Below are 20,687 nucleotides of genomic sequence, written 5' to 3'. Positions count from 1 at the left end.
TCGGCGACGATTGCCTGCAGCCCGCGCAAAAAAAGTGTCTTAATGCTGCAAAAACGAACCATTTACTTCATGCCAGAATGCAGGAATGAGGCAAGAGGTGGTGTGATATGGATATGCTTCAGGCAGGCGTCTGGATCTGAAATTTCGTCAGCCTCCTATAGAAGCCCTACAACATTTTTGTGACAGATGTGGTAAAACATTATTTTAGAGGGGAGCTATTAGTTGGCCGCAATGTAGCTGCTTAATGTTGCGAAAAAGTAACTTTTTAGTTTCCACTGTTAAACCAACAGCTTTTTATTCAGATTTAAAATATTTTTGTACAAACTTTCATTTATTTTTCATGCATTAAAGTTTATTCAATTTAAAAATAAAAAAATAAATTAATCTGATGTCATTGTTTTACCACAACGTAACACAATATGACTGCTAAAGCAAATGATAATCATTTTCAAAAAAAATGATGAGAATTTTAGTTCACCCGGGTCATGTTTTCGTCAAAATTACAACATTGTTCAAAAATACATCAAAGAAGATTATGATAGTACTAAGTTATTGTGTCATAGTGATAAAAATGATTTCACAACTTCCAAACATTTTGATAGGCGGTCCAAAATAATTAACTCCGGCACTTACATACACGTATGTATCGGTTGATTTGTCATAATATTGACCTCTGAAAAACAAAGTTTCAGTTTAAGAAAAATCATAGTTGTTTAATTCATACTCACCTTACAAATGCATTTGCAAGATGCACAATTGGCACAAATGGGTACATTTGCCCTCCGTGCGTATGACCTGACAGAATCAAATTAACTTTTTTGCTCAATTCAGAATCCGATAAGACAATCTTGGCTGCGTTTGGCTGGTGAGCAAGAAGAATGTTAGTCGAGTCGGAGTTACATGTCCCGAGAGCCTTTCTCAAATCCATTCCATGCCCAGGAACATTTGATCGGAGAGCATAAAGATCATCGGCACCGGCCACACAGAGCTTCTGCCCGTTGACAGTAATGTGCTTATTCAAATTGTGAAGGACCTAGAATATTGAGTTATAGTAATTGAAAAGTTATACAATACTCACTGTAATATTGCAGTTCTCCAAGAACCAGAACCACTCGGTGACATTCCCGTGCATGTATTCATGATTACCTTTATTATTATTAAATTTTTTACGATGTTCAAAATAATTTACCTGTGGCAAAGTATACACCACCAGGCGCTTTCAAGTTGCACAATGGCTCAGCAGCTCCATGAAAATCTCGAACAAGTCCATCAGCAAGATCTCCGGCAATTGCAATGATATCTAACATTATAAAGACGTAAGTTAGATTAACGGATCAGTTTTTTGTGCAAACCTGGTTTCAGCGCATTCGTGAGCTCAACAATTTTTGCTATTCTCGTTCTTCCTACAGATGGTCCTATGTGAACATCGGACAAAAGTGCGATGGAGACGTTTCCCGAATTTGACTGGAATCTCTGGAAATAAATAGGTTGCGTTAGAGTAGAGAGATGGGTATACCCCAATTTTTATTTTAAAATGTTGTTCTTACACTCACTGGTATAAAACGAAAACAGTTTTCAAATAACAAAGCGTTTTACACGTACTTAATGTTCAAACATATTTCTCCTTCTCGACACTTCTTTCTCAAAAGTCATGACGATTTTCCAAAAAAAAAAGAAGTTTAAGTCGGAGTATAGTGAATGGCTGGTTTTGATTACACTCAAAAAGTCTAACATAATATTATATAAAAACGAAACACGTCAAAACATTTTCTCAGATTTCATAAAATATTCAGTCAAAGTTTTTGTAGATTTCTAAATAGAATGTGTTGAAAGCGTAAACTTCTATAGTATTCAAGAAAACAATTTTAGAAGTTAATTAGAATATAAAAGTTATAGGAGAAAAGAGAACACATAATTTTCACCACTTTTTGACTGTAAATCACACTTTTTTTTAAATACAAAAACTTACTTTCATAGGTATACTTGCACTTCTTACAATCGGGTCAGTGTGAGTCGTGTAGAGTCCAGCAAACATGAAAATGAATCCGAGAATAAGTGCAAGGAGTATATGATAACATCGGTTCTCTTTGAGATATCTGTTAAACAAGTTCTTAAAAATATGCTTCAAACAATTGAAGTACTTACGTGTGCACTGAATTCGGTGCCACTTTACTGTGGATTAACTTTGTAGAGTAAAATAATACGTCAGCAATGAGAAGGAAAATGAGAATGTGTGCGTAAGCGGCAATGAAGCTCAAGCTTGTGATGGCAATGACGTTTGGTTCCGGCCCTGGAAAATTTAGATGAATAGTGGTGCTGTTGCTAATATTTTTATGCGGCATTTTTCAGCAATTCCGCGGCTGTGGAAAGTTTCGAGCCGGCGAACTTTTTTTAAAAATTTGAGTAATAAAACTACATATTTTAATTTATGATGGGCTAAGAAAAAAACACAAAATTTCGTGCCAAGGTTCATATTATTATGCTTCTACAATTTTTCATAACTTTCTTGTGACTGTGCCCTGTTCACGTGCTGCGTTTTATGATAATATGTGTCCACTTGTGTCAGATTCCCGCCGGGAATTTGCATGAGAAAGAAACCGTCGAGCACACTCTGTCTGGCGGAACCAGCTGTACTTTTCAAAGGTTTTTCTTTAAACTTTGTTCGGAAAGATGAGACTTACCAAGGAAAATGTAGTAGAAAAACATAGCAATGTGGGAGAGGAAAAGGAAAAGCATCATTAAAGCTTGAGCAATGTCTTGGAAGCAAATAAGTCGGAGACGTCGATTGCCAACCGGGTTGGGGCTTGGTAGAAGTGTACTGAAAAATCAGTGTTTTTATAAAAAATAGAGACGTTATTTTAAAAAAAATTATAGGTAATATTTCTACGCTGCTATGTCGAGTTTATATGTAATTAAAAATTTTTTTAAAGTTGTGTTTTTTTAAATATAAATGTTCGACCTAATACCTAACTATTTATTTTTTCTGGTGATTGATTGAATTGAAAAATCAACTCACTTCATTGCGAAATCACTCTCACTTTCATTACTATTTGCAATAGGTAATTCATTCTCGGACTTCAAAGTTTTGAACAACTTTCTGTAAAATTTGTCATTTTTCTTCACACTCTGTTAAGCACACACGTTAAAACATATTTTTCAAAATACAATTTTCCAAATCTCTTTGCTGTACGATTTTCCTGCTACATTTCAAACAACTCACGTTATGGCAAAATTGACCCTCTTCCATATGTAATACGAGGCTGACAACATTGCGGTAGATGTGATGAGTATGGTGTGCAAACGGACCAATCGATGGTGTGCCACACCATCTGTGGACTTTCGAGCAATTGCAATTGAGACATGAATGAAGCCTATGACTATGATGGCGATTTTCAATTTTAGGTTCATTTCCTGTAATAAGAAATTATGAAATATCAACAAAAAATACGTCTCTAAAAAGTGATCTATGCTAGTACTTTATACTAAAATGACTGGTCGTCGCAGCGCGATAAGATTCGGTCACAAAACCGTGTGGGGAGAGAGTGAAGAAAGTGTGTCCAAAAGGACGGAGGTGCGCAAGAGGGTTTGTTCCAATGGACACACACGGAGGAGGAGAGCAAACAATGCGTCAGCATTGAGCAGGCGCGTTTCCTGAGCTTTGTGGACCCTTGTGATCTTGGAAATCGAACCGAGCAGAGAAAAGACTTTGAAAAAAAACAAGGAAGTTTTAATAAACTCCAATTTATTTTTTTAACAAGAGATTTTTTCCGGTTTTTAAATAAATAAAATAATAAAAATTCGAATGAAGTTTAATTTTATTCAAATACTAATCAAAAATTGTTATTTAAACATACTAATAAAAATGTTTTAATGAAAAATTGATTAGACTTTTAAATAAAACAGCATATTGGAAAATTACATTGATTTGGGAAAATGAAAGCATGTTGTATTCAAAATTATTTTCAAGATATTTTTTAAATTTTTTAAATCATACAAATTAAAATTCTAATTTCTCAGTATTCTAGCGAATAATTCAAAAATGATCTTACCGAGAATGAATTCAGACATCTTTTACACCGCGAAGACATTGTTGTTCTGTAAATAATAATTTTAAAGGATACGTGTCAGTGAGAATAAACAATTCAAAATGACCGAATATCATAATTAAACCCGTCAAAAATTGATGATTAAAAAGTCAAGTAAAATTGTTTGGAAAATAAGTTTTTGATGATTATCTCATTTTTCAGTAATGTCCGCCTTTGCTGTAGGCCGCTGTAAGCCAAAAAAAACCCCCAATGTTTGAAAACGACAAATTAAAACGTTGTTACTAAATAAATTGGTAAACAATTTGTTGACTTCCAAAGTTTGGTGAAAACTGAAAAATTTTCATTTAGAAAAATATATAAAAAAATAGAAAAGTTTCACTATGATATTCAATTATTTTTGCACCGTGAAAGTGGTATTAAAAATAATAAGTGAGAAAAAAGTAGAAAAACAGTAATAATTTAACTTGAAAACTATTTATTTCGTAATTAAAATCACACCATTTACCACGAGATATTCAAGGATCAGAAGACCGGTTTTCAAATATAAAACAGTCCGAGATGGTCAATAAGATAAACTGAGTCATTGTAGATATGAACACTAGACACAGAAGACAAAGTATTAAAAAAAATAAATTTTCAACGTTTACCTATTTTTCTTACAGATATCAAAGATGAAAAGAAATGAGGTCGACAATAGCTGAAGGGAAAGTTTACAAAAATTGGTGTTCTTATAGAAAAGATCAGGAAAATAAGATGAGAACATTTATAAAATATGCAATGAAATATTTGTGAGCAACTGAAACAATCTCATTGTAAGTACATATAGAATGATAAAGTATTAAAATATATTAAAAATAAGACTTTCAAAACTTTCAGATTTGTAGGACATACACTAGTGATCTCTTTCCTTTTGCCGCAGAATTGAACACATTTAACACAACACAACACGACACACTTTTCACACGACATCGCCTATTCCATGCAGTTGATGACAATTCCATGATGATGTTACGTTGCATTTCCGTTCAATGTAATCAAAACGCATATTTTAAAGTAGTTGTAACCAAAAAAGGTTAATGGAACACAAAATTCAAAAAAAATCGGCTGTGAGAGGAAATGAATTGAGTTATTCGAAGTGGACGAATGGAAGAGCAGGAAAATGTTTAGAGGGTCGAAGTGAAAGTGAAAATACCCATTTCCCATTACTATTTTCTTGGCAAGGTTTTTCTAAAACAGGATTCTCGTTCTCTTTTCACTGCAATTAGAATATTTAAAGTGCAACAAGACATGTGGACCAGATGTCTTCAAATGCTAGAGGGTTTCTGTTTAATAGTACTCATGTTTAATATTTGTAGTTGCTAAGCTTCTTATATGAATGCCCAAGAAGTTTTTAGACACCTGTCTTGTGATGTCTACGTTTTTTGCCGTTGTCTGGAAAATATTCAGAATCTTTAGAAAAGCTAAAAAACCAGTATTTGTTCTCTCAAATTTACGTTTAAAATTTTAATTTTAAAATTTTGTCAATTTTTCAAAAAAAAAAACTTATTAGACCACGCCTGTTTGTACAAATATTCCGTTTTTTTGGCAAAATTAATCTGATTTTTTGGTTTTACTATTGTAAATTAAAGTTTTCAAAAGGAAAACTCGAAAAAATATAACAAATTTTGAAAAACACGTAATATTCGACAAATTGAAATGTTTTCCATTTCAAATTGTTAGGGAAAAACCCACACAGGGTACTTCACCTTTAAATGTTGATATCATATGTATTTTCATTGCGCAAATCTTGCTGAACTTCATACTTTTTGTAGAAAACTCTCTACATTCTATTCTGAACATTCTATTCTTATGCATGAAGTACTTTAATATCTCAGATAATGAGAAAATAGTGAACTAATAAGCTAAACTAGACAATCTGAATTTGAGACATGTATGTACGTAAATGTATACTAAAAATTAGTCATCGGTAAAGTATTAATGCTTACTATTTAGATTTTTAACATTTAACAAAAATACAATACTACTTGTCAGCATTTAAAAAAAACTTTATTTCCGATTTTTCTAATTTTATGGAAGAAAGTTCCGTTTTCAGTAATGATCAAGTTATATCAGATGAGCACTCTTGTTGAAAAATTACTTAAAATGTTTTTGTATAATAAAAAAAAGTTACTTTTAGTTTTTTTTAGTAATATGTTTTAAAACTTAAAATCGTGAAAGGTTTTCAATGTATTCCAACCGATGAGTTTCCTTTGATAAATGAGTGTTTATCACTTAAAAAAATTTTAAATTCACGATTTTAATGGTTTACCAAACTACAAGTGGGCGTTTTTGAGCTTTTCACTTGATTTCTGGTGTCATCATTAAGATTGCAAAAACGATTAAGAGCAGAATTTTGGGGATTTGTTGATTTTTAACGGATATAAGCCATTTTCAGTTAAAAGTAATTTTGTGAAAGATGACTAGGTCTGTGTTATGGCCTCAAGCATTTCATTTGTTGGTGGAACAAACCATTTTACTACTAATTCCGTATGTTTCTCATTAGTGTTTTGAATTTCAAGTACCCTAAAAATCGCAAAGTAAAACAACAACAACACCATGAGTTTGTTTGTTTTTATCGTTTCATGTCAAGTTCAATTTTTTTTAATCACATATTCACGATCTCAACTGTCTCAGACTCTCAAGTTTGGTTGAAAAAAAACCGACTTAATACCAATGTTGTACTTGCGTCGTCTTGTTTTTCTCTCACTTTTTCTCAATTTGGGCTTTCCAGAAATTCAATTTTTTTACAAAAGATTTTTTAAAAGACACTTTTTAAGAGATTTTCATGCATGCTGAATAATTTTGTTTAGAAGTTTTCAAATATATAAAATACATTTTTTTGTAGTTGTTAAAACATTTTCTGATACTATCTGATACTTACTATCTGAATATTTGTTTTTTACGCTCAAATGTTCATAAATCATGGAAGTTTAAAACTTTATTTTAAAAATTGCGCATCATAAATTATGTGCAGTGTAAAAATTGTTCAAAAACTTTAGAACAACTGTCAAAATTGCTAATTGCCGAAAATTTCCTTAACAGGCATTTACCGATATTACTGATTTTTTGAAATTTTCATTTGTTGCACACCTATCACGTCCCTTACAGTGCACTCGAAATTATCGACTGAAAATGGCAACGCAAAACTAATAGGGTAATTTTAAATGTAATCTTCCAAGTTTTCATAATTGCACTTGCAAATTGTTGTTATATGCAATTTTATTTGAGAAAATACGGTTATAATTTTTCAAATCAGCTGCTCAAAAAATTTTCTTAACTTTGCTCCTACATATTATCCTTAATTTTTTAAACTTGATGTTCTTCTAGACTACTTTGACTTTAATCGCTAAGTTCAGTTGTTCTACCAAATGCCCGTAATTTGGTTTCAAAAGTGACCAAAAAAAACTTTGGTCTATTGTTTCCCACAATTCCTCTTAAAGACCCGCTAAAAGGGAATGAATTGATCACCAATCGTTGCAATTTTCTTTTTCCCCGGAAATCTGATCTGTGCAAACAAACGCTCTGCATTCTCACACAAAAACTGTCATTGTTTTCATTTTCCGACGTTTTGGAATTGGAATTGGTATTGTTGGAATTGCTGAATCCAGTTACTCTATATTCAATGTTTGTTGTTCTCTTTTTTTTGTTTTCTAGTAATTGTGCATGAGTTTTCCAACAAAAAATACTGTCATACATGTTAAAAGGGCTGATGATGTCATCTCATGTTTATTATCAGTTTTGTCAGTATTTTCCCACACTTTGCCCTAGTAAAGTTTTGGGTATTGTTCAAGACCCCGTTGAGCACTTTGGGCTCAGAGAGCAAAAAGCAATTGTTTTGCAAAATGAGAAAGAAAGATTCTTCCACTTTCCAATTTATCTTTATCACCCCATCTTTTCTCATTTCTTCGCTCATCTCTTTGTCTTTTCATTATCTCTAACCTTTTTTTTAGTCTTAGCTCAATGAGCGATGAAGTTCTGCTAAAATACTTTGACTAAAAATCCCAACGGCGCCAAACGTACTAAGATATACGACGTTCAGATTTTAGTGTTCACATCAATTCATATGGTCTACATCTCGATTCCTATCAATTTTCTTTACTTCACTTTTCCCCCACTCCCTGGCAACTTTGTGTCTTTGCCTAACGAGCCAGATGTGATGCATTTCACACATATTTCCGTCACTTTTCACTTTTACTCAACTGCTTGTTTGCAAAAACTTCACTCTGCAAAAATCAAATATTCCGGTGAAATATTCATAATTTGTGTATGTGTCAGCCGTGTGTGCGACAATATTGTCCTCGTGGTGAGGAGGAGGAGGACATGGTATGACCACAGAATTTCAAAATTTTTCACATACAGATTGATCTTATGATCTAGAAAAATAAATGTTTGGAATAAGAAAAAATAATAAATGGATACTTTATTTTAAAGATCCCTTCAGTGAAATTCCAGAATTTCTAAAAAGTATTAAAAAAAAGGTTAAGGAGTAGACAAACCTTCTGAAATATTTTTGGAAACTTTTTTTATTTGAAAATTATTTTCAGTCAAAACGTTTAAGATTTAGAACAAATTCAAAAATTTACCAGAGCGCTTAAACACTCATAAAACTTTTAAACGTCTGAAAGGCAGCTTTCGAGGCACGTATACAGTTTCATATCAGAACTTAAAAGTATAAAGAGGAAACCTTCGTAAAAAGTTTTCAAAGACCTTTGAATCACACTTTTTTTTGATTGTCAAAATGTTTCGTGCCATACTACTAGATAGCTGTAGAAAAATCTGGAAACAATTATTAAAATAAAGTAACACTTGAAATACTGAGTTCTTATTTCGAGATCAGAAGTTTCTTTGACATATCATACGAATTTTCGACGTTAGCAAGAAACAGCTGTATAAAGTCTCGGAAATCTGAAATATACAGCTGTGATGTCTACTTTTTTGTTGAATATAACTTTTTTTAAAGTGAGTTTCTATTTTAGTTTTTTATGTTGCAATAAACAACAAAAATCCAAATTAGAAACATTATTCTGCTCCGCTTGCTTTCATTTTTAAATTTCAATGTGCTAAAAGTTTTGCTTGAATTCATTTTCAACCCCTTTATCAAGATAAACTTAAGATTTCTATTTTTGAGATCAAAAAGGTGTGTTTTCATCAAAGTAAGATGTTCGTACCTTTATTTCATGACGTTTTAATCCCTAAGTTTCCTTGTCTGGACCTCATGACAGGAAAAGAACAAAGTGGCTTCGTGATCTTTTAATTCCGAATACAAGAATGTATATGATCATTGTTCTTTGGGTTTCTAATTCCTGGTATGTGATTGTTTTCCCACCTGCCAGTATTCAAAAGATGATATTACCTTACGTAATTGAAATAATGCATCCATTATGTTTCAGTTTTGGAAAACAATAGTCACTTCAACGACTGACGTTCGACTTTCGATATACATACTTTGATTGCGGGTTGTTATTGAAAATCATGCGTTCTAAAAATTGCAGAATAAACATTGAAAGAAAAATTTTCATAAAATGCCGGTACGTCATTAGGCTCGAATACACATATTAGGTATGCGCTAAGAATAAACTTGAACATTACTAAAACAAGTTTCAGTTTTTGTGTGTGAAGTAGGTAGGTACAAATTAGGCGTAGGTCGCAATGAAAAGTGACAGGTAAAGCTCTCTATAATTTGAAAGGAGTGTTATCATCATACCAGTAAAGCAGGAATGTTCATCTTAAACGAAAGTCACTGCGATTATAGAAGCAAAAACATTTCTGTCGTTTTAACTTGATTTAAACTATTTTCCAAACGAAATTATTTTAAAATAATACATTACTTTGCCAAAGCTGTGGGAAAATCAAAACTAGACGTGCATCATCACATTAGTATCACATTCAAAGCTAACAGATTAAATACAGTATTTAATTTGTAAAGTTCTAAATACAATGATGAACGCCCAATTTTGAAATAAGGGATTACGTCGCACAACATACAATTTTTGGGGTGCCTTGTTTTGTTTGCTATGTGCACAAAGCTCATATTACTGGAAATTAAAATCCCAGCGAACATGTCCTAAGTCACTTCCATCTCCCATGAGAGAAGGGTTGTACATATTTTTTTGGCAGGAAACGAAGAGTAGTGAGAAGTGTATTCTATCAGTTTTAGAGACAAAAAGAGCAGAGTGGAAGAGGGGCAAAAAACGAAAGAAAGAAGAAATGCTTCCACGCATTTTTTTTTCATTTTGCAAATGCATTTTTAGATAGCCATTCCAAAGTGACCATCCGGTGATCATTTTCAACCCTTTTCTCTTCGATTTCATGAAGCTGCTTCCGATTTATTTCTCTTTATTCGGTTTTCTTTCTCTTTCCTTTCTCATGTCGGTGTATCTTTTTCTCATTTTGAAGTGCACTCCGTCATTTGCACTTGAACACTAGGCGCAGGATATAGGAAAAAACAGAAGATTTGCTCCCTTGATTTAGATCTAGAACCTCATAGCCAAAATAAACCGAATATTGTTTGTGTTGTTTGTTTCTGTTTCTAGTTTTAAGATCTAAAGATCTACACCCACCAGAATAGAAAAATATTTGGAAATTGTTTCCTGCTCATTTCTCTTCCAGCAAAAAAAAACACTCCAAGGAAACTTGTGATGTACTGATTTTGTTTAAATGGGTACTATCAAAACCATAAACTTTCTATGTTAGAAAATTTAAAAAAGTATTGTCAACAACCTTTATATAATTGTAACCTTGATGTTTGCCTATCAAGAAAATTCTGAACGTCTGTTAACTTTGAAATTCTTATTTAGATTTATGAGCTTGTGGAAAATAAGATAAAAACACAGTAAATACTGATTGAGGTTCACAATGAATCATTTGATCACTATAGGTTTCTTGACTGACATATGAACATACAGACCTGTTAAGTGGACCGTTCATGGTTTGCGGACCACCGCGGATACAACTTGCCTCTAATATAGGTTGCCGGTCAACTTATCTCCACTCACAATCAATTCACAAGCTTTAGAAAAACTCAACCCCACTCATACGTTTACAACAGAAAAATTCTGTAAACTTTTCAAAATCTGGTTTTGAATTTGTTTAATTTCCAAATTAAGCAAATAGTGATTATTGATGATGATTATTGAAACTAGTCTAGAAAAAAAAGCTTACCATGTTGTAAAAAATGTCTATTATTCGAACAAGTATTTGTGGAATTTAACTTTCTCTTAACATGATATCATCATTCCTGTCTGTTCAATTTTTGTCCTACTCCTTATCATAATTTTCATTTTATTTCACCAGTCCAATTTATTGAGTTTTGAGTGCTGTTCTGGCAAACTTAAAATCATCAACTGATTTTCTTCTGAAAATGTTCTTCAATGCTCCCCGGTGGCCGTTTCCAGTGTGAGTTCACCCCAAATATTGTTTGTGATGCCTTTAATACACTTCTATTTTTTCGCATACGCCTTACTTCCCTCGCTTTTTGCTTTCTCAAACACTCTTAAAATTGCCTATAAAATTTCGGCTAATTCAGAAGAGGAAAGAAAAGACTGGACAATCACTCCTTATTATTTTTCACACTGTCTCATTCTTGTTCTGGCTTTTTTAGAGGAACGCTCTTGTGGTGATGTTTTCTGTGTTTTCTGTTACTTGATAGGATTTTTGAAAATTTTTTAATTTTTTAAAAAATAAATAAAATTAAAAGGGTCTTTTTGAAGTGAAATAATAGAACATTGTTTTAAGTGCAGGGTGGGCCATAATCATGGGTGGGGTAAGCATATTATTTTCATTTTCTGGTGATTTTTGCTCAACTGCCACGTCACCATTTTTAATTTTAAAGTTAAACTGATTCCTTCATTAATCTATTTCCATTTTACCAATATTTGATAATCTTGTAGTTTGTATTGATTTTTGTGGAGTAGCACTAATTGGACTCAAAAAAATTATTAACAACTAAATAAAACTTCGAAATGTTTATTTTTTATTTCGATGTTTTGAAAAGCTACCAAATATTCAAAAAAAAATACTTTTTTTTCAGAAAATTGAAAAATAGAGAAAAATAGAGCGTTAGTTCGCACATGTATCGCAGTTTTTGAAAAAAAAAATTTTTTTTTGAAAAAAATTTGAATCATTGTGTACAAATTAATCATTCAAGACAACGTCAAAAGTTTTGAAAGTTGCCTTCTTCCTCGTCAACTAAAGTTAGAAAACAAAATACACTAATATAGTTTAATAAGATTACACGCAATAATTTCAGTAATTGCAAATTTTTTCGTACTGAAACATTTAACCAAACAAGAATTTCACTGATAAGCAGTGCTGCAAATTGCCCGCTTAAACTCTCATTTTTCTCCCATCTTTACCTGAATCGGCTGATTTCATTTTTCCTGCCACATGTTTGCTTGCAGAAAAGGAAAAGGAAATTATTTTTTTCGTTTGCTTTTGCTGTTTATAATTTACTTTTTTCAATGAAAAATGAGCCAATTTCCGGACTTGTTTTTATTTACAGATCATTTCCTTTTGAAACGTGGTTTTTGAACATTGGGAACGTCCATTCACACATTTTTTCAGTTTATTTCAAATGTGAAATATACTTTTGTGACGTTCATCTGGAGCAATTATTAATGTCTACTTAGTTGCTCGCACATCAAATAACGTCTTTCACGTGAAGCAGTATTTAACTAATTTATCCAAATATCCGATTTCTGTCACAAGTGCTTGTCTTAAACAACATGTATCAAAATTTAGCCGAAATTAACTGGAAAATATATAAGGGCTAGCAAAATGTAGTGCTATGTTGTTCAAAACAATTATTCTGTGAAAATAATTTGTAACTGCATATTCGTTTGGAAGTATTTTTTTCCAATTATTTCAATGAAAAAAGGGAAAGCACCCAGCGATGCAATATGAATCTGGTTTTTAGCATTTTTATGAAACTGAGTGCTCGGAAAATTAAATTAGTTTTGAAAATGAACATAAACGCGGACACATTTTGTTCTTGTCATTCATCCATTTTCTCTCGAATTTCACACCTTAGTCCTATTTTTCTCGGAATTTTTGCAACAGCCTCCTCTTTTTTTATACATGTACACTTGGTGAGCCGGGATTTGATTATCCCGGACGTTTTTTTTTCAAGGACGAAAAAAAGTTGACTTTTTGTATCTTTTTGTATATGTACATCGAACAATTTGGATACGTCTTCGTTCGGCCTCGAATTTCCAGACCTAGTTGTTTTTGCTTTTATATTTAAGATCTTAAAATTTAAAAAATGGAGTTTTCCATAAAATGACCAAAATTTAAATCTCAACCGTAATTGACAGTTTTGAGCTAAATAAATAAATGCTCTGCTTGACCTCAGCGCGACCTTTTTTTTTATTTTCTTTCGCTTTTCTATTGCCAATCAAACGGTATTGACTCTTCAATTTACTATCCGTTTCCAATCCACGTTGAATTTTTCTCATATATTACTTTTTCGAACTATACCCTTACCAACATTTGGTGAAATCAATTAATCGAAAAAAAAAGATATGGAACACTAGGAAGGTAAATTTATGTTTTTAATGTTTCTCGAAATACCAGATTTTAAAGTACTGGTTACTTGAAATTATAGATTCTATGTCAAAAATTTGACATCTAGATATTTTTGAAAAATTGTTTCCTAAACCAGATTTCGAGTATTCAATAACATCAACTTTTATTTGAGATACCTCATTATTTGAGAATCTTCCAAGGTATTTCACGTGTTTTCTTAGACTTCCTAGTGCATAGCATTAGTACAATAGTTTTTCTATGGTTTTCTTTTTCTTTTTCGATTAAAAAATTCATTTATTGTTTTTTTAATTTCGAGTCCGGGTTTTGTCGACAGTTTTTGTCGGCGACGATCTTATATTTTCGGCTACCGGCACTTATTTATTGCCAATGGTTTGGCGATTGTCAAACATGTTTTCAGGAAAATAGCGCCAAGTTGTACGGCAACCGGATATCGTCGGCTGCTCTGGTGAATATTTCTACAGTTATCATTGAAAAGTTTAAACTTTTACGTATCCCTAACATTTGAGTATTGTTTTGTATCATAACATTATTTGCACCTTATCAGTACCAAAATACTGATCTCTTCCGGTCTCAGCTTCTCTTTTTGTCTGGTCTACATGTTTTCGTTATATTGTTTTTTCTAACTCTAATTTCTAGAATACATGAAACTAGTTTGGTTTAAGATATGGTGAACCTACTGTAGGAAAAGACAACCCTGACGTTGATCAATCTATCATTGATATGTTTGAAGATTGTATTATGAAGTTTGCTTTTCAAATCACTACGAAAAAGCAGCGAAATATAACGAAGCGCAAAGAAATAAATAAGATACCAAAGATCCTCAATCGGGAGTGCCGAAAAGTCAAACGGTGGAGTTATTTCGTATCGAATGCACTAAATAGCGTGAGAAACCACGTCGAGCTTTTACTACTATTGCCACTATATCTGGTCATTTTGACCAAAAAGAAAATGGATCTTATTGGTATCTGACTCCTCCGCTCTTTCACTCTCGCTCACTTTATTTGTTTCCCACACCATGAGACATTTTGGGACACTAGCACCCCTTATCACGATGACGTTTCGAATTCTGATTCTATTCGCTCGTGACACGTTCTTTTTTGGAGTATCCCCCGCATTCCATTTGTAGGAGATTCTAAATTTGCATTTGATAGTAAACCAACTCTAAACTTCAAAAGGGTATTCTAATCCCGGAAGAGTTTTTTTAGGTGTACCATTAGGCAATGTATATAAACGATCGGCCGACTATACTTAATCTTAATGCACTAATCTAATTTTCTCCAAATTTCCAAATCATAGTGACAATTTAGCGAATGAAGTACAGGTGTACTTTTTTTTGATATATGAGAAGCCTAATAAATGTTATTCATTCTGTGAACCGTTTGAATGATGCCATAATAAATATTTGTATTTATATTATTGTTATTACTATTTCATGCAAAACCGTATACTACACTAGCTATAGTTTTTCATAACTTTAGGTTGGTCTGAAACTCTGATGGCACATTCGAAATTATTCTTAAAATTTTTAGCTAATATGAAAACGTTTCAACTTGTTTCTTCAAAAAATTAGGATAATTATCCAACCTTTTATCTGGTAGTCTTTTAAGAGTATTTCTTTTGTTTTCCTACCCATAAAAATAATATTTTTTGACGCTTTCGTTACAATGTTTGAAACTTTTTGAGATGAGGAAAATAATTTAATTTATTTTGTTCATACCTCTTTTTTCCTTTTTAATTTCATATCAGAAAAGTTCAAATTGTTGATATACGCAATCTTCCTGCATGATAAACCGTCTAATTATGTGCATGGTGTGACACCACGTCTCACGTGATTGATAGCTTGAGCAAAACAGCAACAAAAAACTAAAAACGTGAGTGACTCTAACATAATATTGCTCTGAAAATTGGCAAATCGGGCCACCGCATCTCTACCACGGGAGCAATCTCAAAGGACTATATATCAAATCCTAACTAGCTTTGTGGGGCGTAGAGTGGGGGTAGAGTGGCTTGTTTTCTTTCAAATAAAACGTACAGTGATTTCAAGAAATACAAAGTATACTTAGTTCAACTTCGTTATTTCGTCTAGAGAGAAAGTATTCAAAAATGTTTTAAAATAATTTGTCGTTAAATTTGACTGAATTGAGTTTTTTGTTGTTTTTCCCTATTATTGTTGAAAATGGGAGAAAAAAGTGGGATTTTAATTTACTTTGAGACAGTTTTTTTGAAAATTGAAAATTAACGTTTTTTTGAAGTAGAAATTGGATTCCTTTAGTGATTTTAATTTTTCTTATTATTTTGTGTATGTTGACGTCGTTCGATTTATTTCTTATTACTTCCTATTCATTTTTTACCCACGTGTGTGTGTGTTTTTCAAAATTTTTCACCCAGCTCCGATTTATTTTTCATCTTGATTATGCCGTTGTTCTTTTTACAATTCAACTTTGTCTACCGAATACCATGTTGGCAATTTCTAAGAAACGTACAGCTTTAATCGAGTTACCGTATTTGACTACTATACTACTACTCATAAACATCCGCATTCTTAGTCCGCACTTAAGTTCTTCCAAAACTCTTTGAACTTCACGTTTTCAAGTAGCTAAGCCGATGACTAGTGACGTACGGCCTTATTATATTAGTCAACAACTTCACTTCTGAAACAGTCGAATTGAGCTGGACTTTGTTGTCTTATCATAGACGTTATCATTGAAGCGGTCATGCCCTCCTCACTCTTTGCACACGCGTTTTTTCAATCTTAAATGACGATTAGAAACATAACGAATAGAACATATCAAAATGACAATGTTCTGTTCTAACTGTATTTTACCCACTCCAGTTTCGTAGTTTTTTTGTTTGTGACGTGTTTGCTTATGCTTTTTTGTCTCTTCCTCTTTCTTTTTGTCGGTATCTATCGCTTTGTGTATTGTCCACGAACACATCCCTTTTTCAACTAAACAAGATCCTCAAGGGTACATCTTGCATAGTAGAAAGTGAAGTTGATACATATGATCTTATTTGGCTTTTCGCACGAGTTGTTAATCTAGATTTTCATCCTAGTGCAAAAGTTTTAACAAATAAAGAACTAGAACATTATCGTTTTTGGCAAAATTCAAAAAATATTTTGTAAAATGTAAGATATTTGAATGTACAATAATATTACGCTAAATTTTAGACCTCATTTTAACATTCAAAATCCTACTGGCAGAATAATTGACAAACATGACCTTTATGTGTTCGGTGGCCTTTTTAATGTAAAATTTATTGGATCGACCTTACGTTAATCAGACGTCCTAAATTCTTTCGGGATGTGCCCTGAAATTAAAAAACACGTATTCATTCCTAGATTTTGACTTATGACAGAGAGCTTCATCATTTTGCCTTTACCAAACCGCGTATCATTCTTCTAATTAAAAATCTTCGTTTTGACACTATGCGTCCGTGAGCATCTCTTTTCCTTTTTTGTCCCGATTTTTCGTTTCATCCCACTCTTTCACAACATCTTCTTTCTACTAACCACTACCATATTCTTTTGACGTGGTACGTGTGCAACATCACAATGCAAACATTGCTTCCTCCATCTCTTCTCTCTTCTCACTTGAATATATTGTCCTTATACTTATACCAGATGGCTTTTTGAAATCAGATTCCAGAGGTTTCATTCTGTCTAATTAACTTTTTTTCTTGCTTCAATATGAAAGTTTCACCGTCATCATCATCACATTACTCAACTACCGTAAACCCACATTGAATATGAATGGGGAAGAAAAAATGAACAATGGGATGAAAGTAATAAACTAATGGATCAAACTCGAATAAACATATCATGAGGACTTTGATAATCATGTCGTGATGTCGCGGAAATAACACCAATTGTGGTGTCACATGAGGACTAGACGTAGATGGATAATATGTAAACCTTTTTCTGATTAGTACTCGTATTGTTTCTAGAGGGGGTGGGTGTGTTTTTGTACTCACAAAAATAACAAGAATGAAGGAAACCATATTGCTCAGTAAATTATAGATTTTATTTGCTACAATAGTTTTGAAAATAGTTTTCGAATAATTTTACCATTGTTCTTATTATGAAAGCTTAAATTTCAGATTTTATTTTTTCGGAAATTTAGGAAATTTAGATCAGTGTTTGTCCAATCTACCAAAGTAATATATTTACTTTGCATATCTCAAACCGTCTGAAATTTTGATTCAAAATTGATTAGAATTGAAATATTTATCTACAAAAAACTGTATCGTATATACTCTTACAATTAGCCAGCGCTCTATATTCCAAATCTATGCCAACCAATACCACTGGGAAATCTAATTTTTGAAAATGTGACCGGGGTTCAGTCTATTTAGTCTATTAAAAAACATACTTTATCAGAAAATATATCGCCGTGAACGTTTTTAACACATTTCCTGCTAACTTAATTATTTGACACTGTCTCACGTTCTCACACAGATTTTCTTTATCTCTCAAATAAATTGTACTCGAAACTCTTGTAATCTGAAAACATCGAAACCAAAGATCAGCTTATTTCCCGAAATAGAATTCGCAAGTCTTACTTGCTCAATTCCTTCTTCCTATTTTCCTCCGCACCTTCATTCGCGGAAAAGAAAAGATTACATCCCCTTATCACCGCTCCTTAATCCAATTTTCAAAGTCCTTCTTTTTCATCGCTTTTTTCTTTAAAAATGTTGCTAATTCTTATGATTTTCCTACTTATTCGCAAATGATGATGACATCGTAAACCCACCAGAAACAAAAACCTTGGTCCGTTTCACTTTCCCCGAAAATTACGAAAAATCGGCTCTTGTTGTTTTTTTTTCAAGACCCGCCTTTCTGCGAGTGGACCGGTGTAACATGAGAATCTCACAAATTCCTCTTTGTGACCGGAAGCCGAAAGATGAACCCTATTGCAAAAGCTAATGTCCTATTCGCCCCCACTGGTCACTCGAGTACCATTTTTTGTCTTAAACCATTCTTACTATTAATAATGTCTCAATTCTTAGAAAACGACAAGCTTTAAAATATAAGGTAGAAAAGTAGAAATATCAAACTTTTCTGAAACTAATTTATATTCCGGATAGGCCGAATATGATGAGACGTGACGCGGGGTATTGTGTTGTTATTGTTATGTCGCATTTTTTCTTCTTTTTTTCGCTTTGTGTTTTTTCTTCATTTTCATTCTCACCCATTGCTCATTGATCAAGACAATTACTGTCAGGATTTAAGATGAGGTGTTCTAAAATTTAGAAAACAACATTTTAGCCAGGTTTTTGACTTAAGTTAACCCCTGCGTTTTAATCTCACTTTATCTATGTGAAAGTTGCGCCATTCGGTATATTGTTGAATATCATGTCCATGGTGTCGAATCAAACATATATCATAACAAAACTTTTCCAAATTAAAAAAAAAAGTTTTTATTGACATTCAAAAAGTTACAACTACTGAGTTTCTGTCACTTTCTGACAACTGAGAACTATAGCAGTGTCGAATGTTCGAATCCTTACAATTTTTGAATATCAATACTTGAAACATGAGTAGATTACCGTATTTCCTCTATTAGTCTTGCAGCCTCTATTAGTCTTGCACCCCTACGGACCAATCGAAAATTAGTCTTGCAGCCTCTATTAGTATTGCATGCAAGACTAATAGAGGAAATACGGTTATAGTCTTGCGCCCCTATTCTTGCCAGACCAGCAGTATTTTGTCAAAACTTCAAAAATTTCACCAAACGTGCTGTCATAGCTTTTGATGTATCTGAAAAGTTATACAATATCAGTCAATAAAGTGTTACAAGTTACAGTAGCTTAGTGTCCGCTTAGTCAAACTCATGCGCTTAAAATATAATAAAAGTTGTCAACTTTAAAATTTTAAATGGATGGTAAATATTCGACTAGTTTAGGTTTATTTCAATTAGTGATTTCAAAGTTATTGTTTCATAATTCACGCTGAAAATCAATTTCTCTGCTTTCAATGTTATCTTATGTGCACTACGTCACGTTTTTGGTAATACTTGTTATTTTTCAACTTGGTTCTATCCCACGATCAGTTCTCCTTTTTGTTTGTCCACGTGTTACATTGGTTTCTTGTAGTTGATCGACTAAATGTCTCTTCTTACTTCTCCAAATAACTCAAAATATCTGCTTGCAAACAGAAGAATGGAGCAACAGAAAAAAAAGATTGTGGCATCATTTAGCCTGTTCTGCTTTAATCCCCTTATTCTTGTATGCCCTTTTTGCTCTCCTCTTTGCTAAACCACAAAATTTTGTATATTCTATTTTCTATTTTCGAAGCGTAGGAAGTGGTAGTATAGGTGCCTAGCACCTCTTGTCCAAGATGCCTAGGTGTGGGAAAATCCACGTGAGACACTTCTAAGTGCTCATTTTTGAACAAAAATTTTCTTCTCACCAAGCAGCTAAGTAGAGATTGGTTCAGAAATACGACCAGTTTTGTAAGGTGTCGTTTATCCCTTACTAATCCATTAAATATTCCCAATCATCTAATCTCATGAAGGAAAATGTCAGATTTCTTTTTCAAATTTTAATGCCATGAAAATGGACGTTCAAAGAACGTAGGCGAACATCTCTTTATTTTAAGATACTAGCCCTTTACCCCTATGGGATATTTCCGACGCTATTAACGTATGATATATGACTACTACGATTTAAATAATGCTTTCGCACATTTTTAGTGAAAAAACCTGTTATTGGCTAGTACATAGATGATGTTTCAAGTTGTACAAAGAAGTTTACAACTTTTTTGTAATATTTAAAATTTTTGAAACTGAGAAAAAGATGAGATGCACCGAAAGGAACGAGGAAAAAGAACGATATCATATTTCTTAGCACCTTGTGCTCTTTCTATTTCACGCCTTCCCACTCTATTTGGTATCATTTTTCTAGCCGACTTTCAAAAAAGTGAAATTTTGAATTTTGAAACCATAGACTAAAAAAAGAAGTGAAAAAGAAATAGCATACTGAAAAATTACTTTGAATTTTGTATGCTCTACTTGTTTTGATTTATTCGTGTTTTTTCTCTTAGCGATTCTTGTTGATTCA

The 20,687-nt window shown here is 32.7% G+C and overlaps 1 protein-coding gene and 6 non-coding genes across 8 annotated transcripts; 3 read left to right on the top strand and 4 right to left on the bottom strand.

The window, feature by feature from the left end:
- Positions 1-312: 312 nt before the first annotated feature.
- F40B5.2 (Putative metallophosphoesterase F40B5.2) lies at positions 313-4,094 on the bottom strand. 2 transcript variants are annotated; one of them, NM_077016.7, is made up of 10 exons: positions 3,221-3,426; positions 3,017-3,097; positions 2,682-2,818; positions 2,146-2,290; positions 1,970-2,096; positions 1,353-1,473; positions 1,190-1,300; positions 1,079-1,146; positions 729-1,033; positions 313-673 (listed from the first exon to the last, which is right to left on the bottom strand). In NM_077016.7, the coding sequence occupies exons 1-10, from the start codon at positions 3,406-3,408 to the stop codon at positions 550-552; spliced, it is 1,407 nt and encodes a 468-aa protein (NP_509417.2). In that variant the 5' UTR covers positions 3,409-3,426; the 3' UTR covers positions 313-549. The 2 variants fall into 2 exon arrangements, with proteins under 2 accessions (NP_509417.2, NP_509418.2); NM_077017.5 differs by lacking the exon at positions 3,017-3,097 and adding an exon at positions 4,050-4,094 and having other exon boundaries at positions 330-673; positions 3,221-3,411.
- A 6,522-nt stretch (positions 4,095-10,616) lies between these two features.
- On the bottom strand, positions 10,617-10,766 carry F40B5.4. Its single transcript, NR_071670.1, has one exon. It is a non-coding gene; the product is annotated as an Unclassified non-coding RNA F40B5.4 (non-coding RNA).
- A 3,654-nt stretch (positions 10,767-14,420) lies between these two features.
- Positions 14,421-14,626, top strand: F40B5.5. The gene has a single exon (NR_071669.1). It is a non-coding gene; the product is annotated as an Unclassified non-coding RNA F40B5.5 (non-coding RNA).
- A 1,668-nt stretch (positions 14,627-16,294) lies between these two features.
- On the bottom strand, positions 16,295-16,353 carry F40B5.7. Its single transcript, NR_071667.1, has one exon. It is a non-coding gene; the product is annotated as an Unclassified non-coding RNA F40B5.7 (non-coding RNA).
- Positions 16,295-16,353, top strand: F40B5.6. Its single transcript, NR_071668.1, has one exon. It is a non-coding gene; the product is annotated as an Unclassified non-coding RNA F40B5.6 (non-coding RNA).
- Positions 16,354-18,470: 2,117 nt separating this feature from the next.
- On the bottom strand, positions 18,471-18,538 carry F55E10.8. Its single transcript, NR_071665.1, has one exon. It is a non-coding gene; the product is annotated as an Unclassified non-coding RNA F55E10.8 (non-coding RNA).
- Positions 18,471-18,538, top strand: F55E10.11. Its single transcript, NR_071666.1, has one exon. It is a non-coding gene; the product is annotated as an Unclassified non-coding RNA F55E10.11 (non-coding RNA).
- Positions 18,539-20,687: the final 2,149 nt, after the last annotated feature.

Source organism: Caenorhabditis elegans, chromosome X (genome assembly GCF_000002985.6).
Source record: "Caenorhabditis elegans chromosome X".
NCBI lineage: Eukaryota > Metazoa > Nematoda > Chromadorea > Rhabditida > Rhabditidae > Caenorhabditis > Caenorhabditis elegans.
The sequence above is the reverse complement of the archived record's forward strand: the minus strand, read 5'-3'. Positions and strand labels throughout refer to the sequence as shown.